General features: G+C 41.7%; 1 protein-coding gene across 4 annotated transcripts; it reads left to right on the top strand.

Annotated features, from left to right (window-relative positions):
- The first annotated feature begins 4,401 nt into the window (after window positions 1–4,401).
- Window positions 4,402–11,383, top strand: LOC103718209 (LRR receptor-like serine/threonine-protein kinase RPK2). Of its 4 annotated transcripts, XM_008806914.4 has the most exons (5): window positions 4,402–8,132; window positions 8,790–9,014; window positions 9,093–9,230; window positions 10,481–10,678; window positions 10,778–11,383. In XM_008806914.4, exons 1-2 carry the CDS (start codon window positions 4,710–4,712, stop codon window positions 8,808–8,810), a joined length of 3,444 nt encoding a protein of 1,147 aa, XP_008805136.2. In that variant the 5' UTR covers window positions 4,402–4,709; the 3' UTR covers window positions 8,811–9,014; window positions 9,093–9,230; window positions 10,481–10,678; window positions 10,778–11,383. The 4 variants fall into 4 exon arrangements, with proteins under 4 accessions (XP_008805136.2, XP_008805135.2, XP_008805137.2 ...); XM_008806913.4 differs by having other exon boundaries at window positions 10,481–11,383; XM_008806915.4 differs by having other exon boundaries at window positions 10,464–11,383.
- The last annotated feature ends 635 nt before the right edge of the window (window positions 11,384–12,018 follow it).

The following is a 12,018-nucleotide window of genomic DNA, read 5'->3' as shown; positions in this document are numbered from 1 at the left end:
AAAAAAGATAATCGAATAGCCTTGGTAACTGTATCATATGGCATATGTCCATTAAATTAGAAGATATAGACGAAAGGAAGAATCTTCAGCAGTTGTAGTAGTTTGCTGTAAACTTTCAACTTTTCTGTCAATTAGAAAACGGATTCATGGTTTTCAGAAAAAACCAGCTATCAAAGCTTTCTTGCAATTATGTACCAAAAAAAAGCTTTCTTGCAAATAGCGTAATGGCTATTTCAAGTGATTGCTGCAATATATACTTAAACTCGAAACCATGTATCTGAATATGTGCAACTGTACAGAGTGGTGAAGGTCTGTGCACTGAAACATCTTACTTCAGCAGAGAATAATCAAGTAAACTTGGTGCAGGCTCCAAACGGCCAGTGCTGAACTTGTAGTGGCAAGACAGGGTACAGTTAGCTAGCTGGTAATGGAATAGTGGACCCAATATTTATTTTTTACGAGAATTAGATTATGACTAAACAGTTGGTGCCTTATGTTTTGGTAAGCAACAGTTCATGTCTTTGATGCTCAAACAATTCAGAATCTCATCCAAAAAGACTAGTTGGAAGCTTTTTTTAGGGGTTCTTAATCTTATATAAGTATCCAAGATCTTTCCTGCGAATAAATGATGTAGGACTAAACATACGTCTACGTGGATCCTAACAAATGCCATCTAAAAGTTGAGAACATTGCACATCTTATTGTTTAGCCTTGTGATGGCTATTAGACATCTTAGGACACAATTATATGTTGTATGTTATTGTGCTCAGCAGGCAACGTCCACATATATTTTTCTTTTGGAAATCCATGAGCCTTCCTCAAGAGAACAGGACAGGAATTCAAGAACTAGAGAGGAATGATCATTCTGCGAAGGCATCATCTGTGATGAGATAAACTAATGACTGGATTTTTTGGCAGCCATAAATGGATGGGCTTCATGCTTACCAAGAAATGGCCTCACTTAATGCAGTAAGTGTGCATGATCCAGGCCATGCCCACTCTCACCTTCTTAATTGAACAACACTCGAATTTTAAGCGTAATATATGATGAAACACCTCTATTATTGAATAACAACAAACACATTGAAACACCTCAAGTGGACCCTGCTTCTACAGTTTATTTTGGCTGAAAATTACAGCATTTCAAGCTGCACTTTGAAATTAGACTAAAACGCATAAATAGTTGCAGATTAACATTGTCGGTAGGAGATTTCATCCAACAGTTGAACTATTAGCTCTAACAAATCTCAGAATCATACACTGAAAATGTTTGTTTTTCTTAAAAAAAAACAAAAACTGATATGGTGCTTTACTATTATGTGTTGGACTGATAGGTGACAATTTTTCCTTCTTTTTTTTTTGAGAAAAGAAAGAGTCCCACCTACCTTCAAGTACCAGAGAGAATCTTTAGAAAATTCCAAGACAATCTTTGATCGAGTGCTTTCTTTGAGTGAGTCCTTTGAATTACTATAACAATTGTTATAAAATTAGCCACTGAACCCACAATTTTTTTCCCTTTCCAAAAAGGCTTCTCGACCTTATAGACCTTCAGAATTGACGGTGTCAATCAACTTCAACTCAGTTGGTGAAGCTTCTGGGAAACATATTTCCAATACATCTTAATCCATCATATTCATGGGATGAGAAAGTCTCTTTCCAAACCATGCACCACCTACCCTCACACTTAGCCTTTGGTGTCATTCATAAGCCTCCTCAGTAGCAGCGCAACACAGTCCAAATAAAGTCCACAACTCTAAAGGCGAACCAAAAGCCAGCTTCCGTGTGGACACCGTTTAAGTCTCCACGGCGCCTTCCACATCTCATTCTGCCCGCGTTCGAAGGGATTCGAGTCCCACCGCAAATTATAAGTGCACTGTCCTTGCCATCGAATATTTCCACCAAAAGTCCTTCTCACAAGTCTTTTGGCCCCACGGCAAGTAAGCTACGGTCCCCCCATGAAATTTTCTATCTTGGAGAAGGTGGTTGCAAGTCTCATGTCACATGCTACCTTTAAGTGACGCAATGAGTTTCTTCTCATGATGTAATAATGATTGAGTTCATGTAAAAAAAAAAAAAAACATGGGCCAGACTAGGCCATGCTCGACGTGTGTTGCAGATCAGAGCTATACTGCTTGAGTGTGATTCAGCTATGGTTATTAACCGGATCCAGAGAAGCGCCAGCGGTATGGGCAAGTGTCATCCCTTACTTCAAGATATCCAAGTCATAGTTAGTGGCGATGTAGTCTTTCAGGCCAAATAGATGGCTTTGCATGTGGCCAACCATTCTGAAGATATCTTTTGCGCTTTAGAATTTTTTGTCTTTTGAATTTTTTTAGCTGTATTCATACTAGAGTTGTATGAATCATCCGTTTCAGTAAAATAAAATAAAAATTATGAAACAGTTTATCTTTCCCAGATTTGAATGATTGGATATTAGTTTGTTTGAGCATTTTACCTACTCATTCAGTGTGCCCTCATATGAATGGACCATGGCTAAAAGAGCATATGAGATGGGGACCATGTTGACAAATCCATCTACTTCTTGGTTCTATTTTTATTTCCCGGCCCTCCAATCCCTAGCAGGAAACTTTGCTTTATAATAACCATTACAACTAGCTTTCTACTAGCTGCCTTGCGTCGGTAGAGGGAATCTAACTGCAGACTTATTTTGTTTAGGAGCACATTCCTTGGCAATATTCTTTTCTATATCCTCCGGGGGAGGCGCGTGTACAAGATGTCAAGAACTTCATCTACACGAGCTTCCACATATCTTCGTAGCACATAAATATAGTATGAGTTTGTCCACTAGCTTTTAACAATAAATTGTTGCAGATGATTTCATCCACTCAAGTTGGTCAGCACCATATGATCAATCTCATATTTACTCCACACACACACACACACACACTGAAGCCGCTTTGGCACTTTGTGACTAAAGTTTATAACAATGTACCATTGAATGACTTCTATGTTCATGTAGTCTCAAGTAGAATATGACAGATCTTGTTCATGGTAGATGTGAATTGCAGTCAACTACAACTACATAAAAAAAACCTCATTTGATTTTCCAGTTCTTGTATCACAAAAACTTTTAGTATATACTTTGTGCTTTATTTTTGCATATATTTTTTTATTTTTTTCACACTAAAAATTATGGTGTTTTTCTAGAAAACACCCTTCTAGTGGTTGTGCAAAATCAAGTCATCGCATCATAATTAATGAGGTTAATGATAGGAGGAGAAATATACCATGTAGATGAATTATATGCGGTGCCAATTAATTGCAAACTGTATCAAAGGAGCCGAGTTTGACACGGGTAATCTTTTGAAAAGAAAATACTTGTCTCTCAAAAACCTCTAAAATATCTTCAACTCACAACTTTTTCTGAGCTACCACGAATAAAATTGGTATTATGGTCCTTTATTAATTATCGATCTCCTGCCTATGATGCCAAAAAAAATATGTATTTATACCCTTTCGAGGACCTTCTTATGTGAAATAGCAAAGCCTTAACAACCCCAAATAGTAGTTATAACATCTTGGCAACTAGCAAGTTTCATAGCAGCAATTTTTGAAAGATTCGAATACAAATTAGCAAAACCGACGCCACCACCTAGTACACACCTCTATATTTCCTTTTAGACTATAAACATTCTAGATGATCAAAGATAGCCGCAACTCATGGTAACATTGAACATTACCAGCTATATATGCATTACAAATCAAAATAGCCATCCAACTAACATTCATAACTATAAATCCTTTGATAATCTTATTAAAGTATTATTGTAAGGGAACAATCATTTATCTAATTTCATTTGCTCCCTAGGAATATTCATCAGCCCTACTCCAGGTCTTCCCATCCCTTTCCTCCCAGAGACACACGGCCATCCTCGAGAAGAGAGCAACTCACGTTGGACCCGGGACGCGGCTGTATGTTTCGCCCCCTAGTCGCTTGGAGAGCTGTGCCGGCGAATGATGTACCGAGTTCTCAGCGCTTTGAGAACTGTGTAGTTGGTGATCCAACGGTAGATTCGCGAGAACGGAAGGATCTGGGGCCAAAGATCCAACCCCCATCCCGTTGGACCCGCCCTTTCCGCCACGTGTGCGGGTCCCACATTACCTCGCCGCCCTGTTGACCGTCTGAAGCACGGTTGACCCGAGTCGGCGCTCGCACTTGCTCCCCATTCCCCTCCGCTCTCTCGGCCCAAACACCAGGCATCACTCCACACCACTCATCCTCGCCCCATCCCTCCCTTTCATGCGGGCCCTGTTAGTCTAGGCCAATCAACATTTGGCACGTCATCGACGCGGTCGGAGACCTCGACAGCTGATCTGGCCGTCCGGTCTTCCCGGGGCCCGGAAGGATCGAGTAAAGAACGACGGTGGAAGAAGCACGAGCAGCGGCTGCAAAGAAAAAGATTATTTAAAATTAGGAAAAGAAACCCCGAAAAGTATCGGTTGGAGGAGGCAACGGAGAGGTGGAAGAAGCAAAGCAGCCAGCCATAGGAAGAAGGCAAAAAAAAGACCTCGTCTCTCCCCTCAAAACCCCCTCTATTTGCCAAAAATTATTTCCCCGTCCACCCCCTTCCTCCCTCCTTCCCTTCCTTTTCGATGTCGGGATAATTTCCCCCAAGGGCCTCTTCCTAGACTTTTACCATTCTCCCCCTCCAAATTAGGATCAGGTTTGGGTCAGGGTTTATCCGTTGATGCCCGGCCCTTCACCGTCTGCGATGACGCAGCGCCGGAGAAGCCCCGCCAAAACACTATCCTCCGCCCTCTCCTCCTTCCTGCTCTTCCTCGTGATCGCCGCCGCCGCCGCGGCGACCTCGCCGGAGGCGGGTGCCCGCGGCGCCGAGAGGTCCGCCCTTCTCCAGCTGAAGAGCTCAGTCACCGACCCCGCCGGCCTCCTCCGCCCGTGGTCCGCCGCCCCTGGCTCCGACCCCTGCTCCTGGCCCGGCGTCTCCTGCGACGCGAGATCCCGTGTCGTCTCTCTCAACATCTCTGCCAGCGCGAGCGGCGGCGCTTCCCCTTCTGCTTCCTGCTCTCGATCAGGGCCGTTCCTCCGGGGCTGCGCGGATCCCCGCAGACGGTTGGCGGGGAAGCTGAGCCCCGCGGTGGGGAAGCTCTCCGAGCTCAGGGTTTTCTCCCTACCTTTCCACAGCTTGGACGGCGAGATCCCCGGCGAGATCTGGGTGCTGGAGAACCTAGAGGTGCTCAATCTCGAGGGGAATTCGCTCTCGGGCACCCTCCCCTCGCGGTTCCCTCCGCGTCTCCGTGTTTTGAATTTGGCGTCTAATCGGATCCAAGGTGAGATCCCACTCTCCATCTCGAGCTCTGGATGTCTAGAAACCCTGGACCTCTCTGGAAACCAGCTCAACGGTTCAATTCCTCGGTTTCTGGGTAATTTCACTAAATTGAGAGAGCTGTATCTCTCTTTTAACCGGCTCGAAGGGCCGATCCCCGTCGAAATTGGTGCTGGATGCCTCAGCCTGGAGTACCTGGACCTGTCGGGAAATCGACTGGTTAGAGGCATTCCTCCTCATTTGGGCAATTGCACTGAGCTTCGAGCTCTGCTGCTATTCTCCAATCTTTTGGATGGTTTCATCCCTTCTGATCTTGGAAGGCTCAGAAAGCTTCAAGTTTTAGATATTTCGAGGAACAGCTTGAGTGGCTTCGTGCCTGCGGAGCTTGGAAACTGCTTAGAATTATCTGTCCTTGTTCTTGTAAATCTGCATGATCCAATGCCTAGCAAGGACTTTTCAAACTACGTCGATGATGATGAATTCAATAGTTTCGAGGAGGGTGGGATTCCTGAAAACATCACGGCCCTGCCGAAGCTTAGGGTTCTCTGGGCTCCAAGAGGGATGCTGGAAGGGGAGATTCCAAGCAATTGGGGAACTTGTGAGAGCTTGGAAATGGTTAATCTAGGTCACAATTTATTCTCTGGAGGGATTCCAAAGGTGTTTAGTCAATGCAAAAATCTTAAATTTCTTAATCTCAGCTTGAATAAATTGACAGGTTGGCTTGACGAAGATCTTCCTGTGCCTTGTATGTCTATCTTTGATGTCAGTGGGAATCTGTTATCAGGCTCCCTTCCGTCATTTAGTAACAAACAGTGCCCTTCATCTCAGTTCTCACCCTATGATCTGTCATCTGCTTATTCTACATTCTTCATGTATGAGACTCATAGGGGACTGTCCTTGCCTTCTTTTGAATCTGCTGGTGACTTTGCAATATATCATAATTTTGGTAAGAATAATTTCACAGGCACCCTGCCATCTTTACCACTTGCTACCAATAGATACGGAAACCAGAGCATTTATGCATTTCTTGTAGGACAGAATAATCTCAGTGGATCGTTAAATGCCATTATCTTGGAGAAGTGTGGGAACTTGAATGGTTTGATTGCAGACCTCAGTAACAATATGATATCTGGCGGAATTTCATCAGAAATTGGTGCCACATGCAGATCTCTTATGGTTTTTGATGTAGCAGGTAATAACATTACTGGAACAATTCCTGCAAGTCTTGGTTTATTGGGTAAGCTTGTTAGTCTGGACTTGAGTAGGAACTGGCTTCAGGACCAGATACCTGCAAATATTAGCCAGTTAAAGAGCTTGAAGTATCTATCGTTAGCTGGTAATAACATTAGCGGTCACATTCCCTCCGGCTTGGCTCAGCTAGCATCTCTTAAGTTTTTGGATCTCTCGTCAAATTCTCTCACTGGTGAAATTCCTGGTGACTTTGCGAACTTGAGAAATCTCACTGTCCTTCTGCTTAACAACAATAAGCTTTCTGGAAAGATTCCTTCTGCTTTTGCTAATGTGACATCACTTTCCATGTTTAATGTGTCATTCAATAATTTGTCTGGGCCATTGCCATTGAATGCCAGCATGATGAGATGTGATAGAGTCCTTGGAAACCCTTTACTCCAGTCTTGTCGGGCATTTTCTTTTTCTATTCCAGCTTCAGATTCGGAAGGGCACAGTGGGAATTCGCAAGCATATACGGATCCAGCTCCAGGAAGCTCTCCTCCTAAGAATGGCAATAGTGGTTTCAGTTCTATTGAGATTGCCTCAATTACTTCTGCAGCAGCTATTTTTTCTGTCCTATTAGTTCTGGTTGTCCTTTATATATACACAAGGAAATGTGCACCGAGGTCTGCTGTTCGGTCTGCTGGAAGAAGGGAAGTCACAGTTTTTGTGGACATTGGGGTTCCGCTGACTTATGAAAGTGTTGTTCAAGCCACAGGGAATTTCAATGCAAGCAACTGCATTGGAAGTGGAGGCTTTGGTGCCACATACAAGGCTGAGATTTCACCAGGAGTCTTAGTGGCTATAAAGAGACTTGCAGTTGGAAGGATCCAAGGTGTCCAACAGTTCCATGCAGAGATTAAGACTCTTGGGAGGTGGCGACATCCCAATCTTGTGACTCTAATAGGATATCATGTCGGTGACACAGAAATGTTTCTCATTTATAATTATCTGCCAGGGGGTAATCTGGAAAGGTTTCTTCAGGAAAGATCGAAGAGACCTGTGGATTGGAGGATGCTTCACAAGATTGCTTTAGACATTGCATGTGCACTTGCTCATCTGCATGACCATTGTGTGCCCCGAATCCTTCATCGGGATGTTAAACCAAGCAATATTTTGTTGGACAATGAATTCAATGCTTATCTATCTGACTTTGGATTGGCAAGGCTTTTAGGAAATTCCGAAACGCATGCAACCACTGGTGTGGCTGGAACTTTTGGGTATGTCGCTCCAGAATATGCAATGACTTGTCGTGTCTCTGACAAAGCAGATGTGTATAGCTACGGTGTGGTGCTCCTGGAATTAATTTCAGACAAGAAAGCTTTGGATCCCTCCTTCTCTCCATATGGTAATGGTTTCAATATCGTTGCTTGGGCATGCATGCTGCTGCAGAAAGGCCGGGCACGTGAGTTTTTCACCGAAGGGCTGTGGGATGTGGCACCCCATGATGATTTGGTAGAAACCTTACACTTGGGGGTCAAGTGTACAGTTGATTCACTTTCTATTAGGCCAACAATGAAGCAAGTTGTTCGACGGCTAAAGGAACTTCAGCCTCCACGTTGCAGAACCAATAATAACATGTTCACACTTAGAAAGGTAGAACATGACCTTTGACCAATTGATTTTTATGTGTTGATTAATTTTCTGATCACCTCTCAGGATTCAAAACGAGTTGTAGTTATTAGTTATTGTCTTTGTAATGTAAATCATTTCTTCTTTTTGTGCTCCTATCTGGCTATCTTTACTAATGAAGGGGAAAAAAAAACAGATGTAGTTATCTAGACCAATTTTTTAAGATATTCAGTTTCATACTTGTACATTCTCAGGAAAGTTTTGTTCTTTAGTTTTTTCAGAGTATGCATAATTCATTTTGTTAACTGTTCCTGCTTTTCAATTCTGCAAACAAGCAATATTAATGACATTAGACTTCATTAGCAAAAAGAATCTAATTTTCTGGTGAATTTACTTATAAAGCTAAGTTAATGAGTACGTCGTCAAAGTTTTATCAGGTCGTTACGTTTGTTCTGTTTGAACATCTGAAAAAAGAGATTTGAAAATGAAGTCTTATGTCCAGGATTTATGTATTGATAAGCCAGAAATAGTGGATTTATGAGTAACATTTTGAAGCAAACATCCTTAAATATCAGAGAATAAAATGTCATACAAATATTATTGTGGAGGGTACTTTTAATGTCTTATGCTCCTGTTGATCACACCCTTTCATTAACGCTTGTCCGTGGATCTTTCTTGCAGCCTCAGACAAGTTCTGCATGAAATGAGAGGTTTTTGATATAGATGCATGCTGCTTTATGCAGAATAAGTTTGCAGTTTCTTCATATTATGATGCCTCAAATGATAGAAAGCAAGTTGTTGAGGTATGACAGCAGGTGATATTGTATGGATGCATGCAATCTGTTAGTTCTGCAGGAACCGAGGCATCCTAAGTTCTTGAGTGCCCTGGAGTAAAAGCAGGTCCATGTAAGTATATTATAGACATCATGATATTTCTCACGTTGCACATTTATGCCTGTGTCTTATCACCTTATAATGTTTTAGGTGTCATTGTTGTACTAGTCCCAATCAGCCATATTTCTCATACCATATCAATCCAATATGTAATAGTCTGGCACAACCCTGGCAACGAGAATTGTACCATACGGACACTACTGGTTGGGTATCGGCACGGGTACCCAGGTTGGTATCAAAATCTTGGTTTTGCATGCTTATTATAACAGCTAATATTGTAAAAATCATCCTGTAATTTCTATAATATAATTGTTTACTTTATTAATCACATGTAGTCTTACTGTCAAATTCTTGTTGTTTTGATGGATTTCTAATATCAACTTTTAATCATTAGAAAGATATATTTTATTTAATGGCAGAGTAACTGTCACTTGGCATGCAAGGGGTGGGGGGTGGACCTAGACTTAACAAATGCCAGACCAAAAATTTGTGCGAAAGCAATATCATAAGTTCCAAGCAATGAGCAAGTCTGCAACTCTGACTGGTTTCTGTATCGATCTCATAAAATTGGACTCACCTTGTTTGAACTGAATGGAGCTGATTAAATCTGAAAACTTAGATCCTTGTCTATCCTATACAAGTTGCACTAAGTTTGAAATTGACCTGTTCCACCAAGTGAGGGGGTCGAAACTGGGCCTAAACCTTTTGACAAAAAGGCAGTTCTATTTTGATCCAGGTTAGGTTGGACTTAGGTGCAACCAAGACCCACCTCCAGCATCAATAATTTAGGAGATTAATTTCTTATCTCCTATGTAAATTTCCTCATGTTTTGAAAAGTTATGAAGTCCACTTTAATTGGAAAGACTAACTTCCTGTCAAAAATATCATATAAATAAAACTTCTAATAGGAAACTATCATTAGACTGTGTTACCAAGAGCCTTTGTTTTACTGTTAAAGTACCTGGACTTGACACTTGAACATGGACGCTGGTATGACACTTGGACATGGTTCCAGAAGGAGAAATTTGAAATATTGAAAGAATTGGGCACTTAGACATGTACCTGACGCATGTAGGTGAGGCTACTTAGAACTCTAAAGAATCGCTGAAACCATTCCCAAACACTTCCTATAATAGGTAGCCACTTAAATATCAGAATAGAATTTTTCATAGTTTTACATGGGGCATAGTCAAATAGTATGATATGTTGCATTTCAGAAGGTAATTAGATGGAGTCCTCATAGTTGGAGTTAATGATACAAGCTGAAGAAAGCTCAGGGGAATTGTTTAGGGACTCGGAGTCCTCCATGGTGGATCTATCTGCTAATATTGAAGCTTCCTGCAACTGAACTTCCAGTGGATGTTTGATACTCAGTTATAATCAGTTTTTACCAGCAGTATTTACTTCATTGTTTGCTGATACTAGATTATGCCTATTGGGTGGCATATAACTTGAAAGCAGCCTGGTTTTTCATGTAGGTAAGCTGCAGGAGGATCTTCAAGAGAACTGCTTGCAAAAATCCTGCATGAGACGACAGCTACTTGCACATGGCACATACACTGCATCCCATTGTTTGGATGGTTGGCAGGAGGACGAGTCACAGATATGTTACTCTTCGCAGGCGATGCTCCTGATATCAGGTTCTGGTTTTTTTGTGACACAGACTGCTTTCTTGGGTGAGAAAAGAAAACAATGATGGGTTCCTCCAGAAGCATTGAATTCCAATTTTTGTGAACTTAGACAGATGAAATAACCATCGCTTTTTTCTGCCATAGGAAATGACCAAAATCAGTGCTGACTTTTTTCTGCAAGGCAATATAATATATTTGTGCAGTCAATTGGACCGGCATTTGAGGGGTGATTTGAAGACTGCCTCAAATCAGTTTTCTTGCAGCTGCTAGTAACAGAATACATTGCCCTAAGGACAAACTTTTATCTAAGAAACTCCTATCTGTTACTTAAGGTAACCGGATGGAGTTATGCCTATCTGGTGTATGATCAGTTTAGCATCTTGACCGCATGCTCGGTTTGGTTTGTGATCAGACCAGGAGATTACCCTAGTCTTTGTAATGGTCAAAACAACTTCATCCTTTGTTAACCTTTTTTTTCAGAGTGCGCTGATGCCTGCGACTCTTGCCATCAAATGCATAATATTTGTTTGCCATGTTTCCATTCTTGCTGATAGATTAGGCCTAAGCAGAAAATGGTGGATCAGTGTATATGTCCAGTCATTGTAAGCTGTTTCTTTTTTTCTCGGTGGCTGTATTGGTTCTTCTAAATCCCGAAGGAACGAGGTGAACGCAAATTTATGTTCTTAGCTCCATTCAGTTGAGTCATTGTTCTATATGTTTTGCCAAAATCGCCTTTCGTGGCCCAATTAACTTTATGCTTTTGGGTGGTTATTATGGTGATCTATCTTGTTTCAGATATTTATCTAGTTTCATACTCTTCCATTTTTTCAGAGTTTTTAACTAACAAATTCGCAAATAATAATTATGCAAAGTTCCCACCTTGCTATGGAAGATGAGTAGAATGGCTGAGAGAATTGTGTTTGGTGTAGAAAACCTTTACTCGTGGAATGGTATAACTGTGCAGTTCTTATCATCAGAGAAACTGAATGGTGATGAATGCTAGCTGCTCGGGGGAGGTGAGTTCCTCGTCTCCGGACGCCAGCTCCTGAATTCTTCTTGGTAAGAATCAGTTAAAAGGGGGCTTTCCTTCACCCATTATTTCAGCTGCCTATGCTTATGCTGTGTCTAGCATGGCTGCTGTCATTCATAATCAAGTTCATGTTTTCTACCTCGTGCTTGTTGTCAAGCTGCCGCTACTGTCACTGCATTCTAAACTCTTTAAGGTCAAATTCAAGCCACACACCACAATCAAGTCTTACTCCTGTTTGTAGATAAATTTTTAACTATGTTGGATGCATCTAGACCTGATTTGGAATTTGCTACTACGGCCAATAAATCCAATTTAAATCTGATCATAACTCAGAAGCAAACTACCCATGCCCTGT

The sequence above is a fragment of the Phoenix dactylifera genome, chromosome 4 (genome assembly GCF_009389715.1).
Source record: "Phoenix dactylifera cultivar Barhee BC4 chromosome 4, palm_55x_up_171113_PBpolish2nd_filt_p, whole genome shotgun sequence".
Lineage (NCBI taxonomy): Eukaryota > Viridiplantae > Streptophyta > Magnoliopsida > Arecales > Arecaceae > Phoenix > Phoenix dactylifera.
Note: the sequence above shows the minus strand (reverse complement) of the source record. Positions and strands in the feature narration are given on the sequence as shown.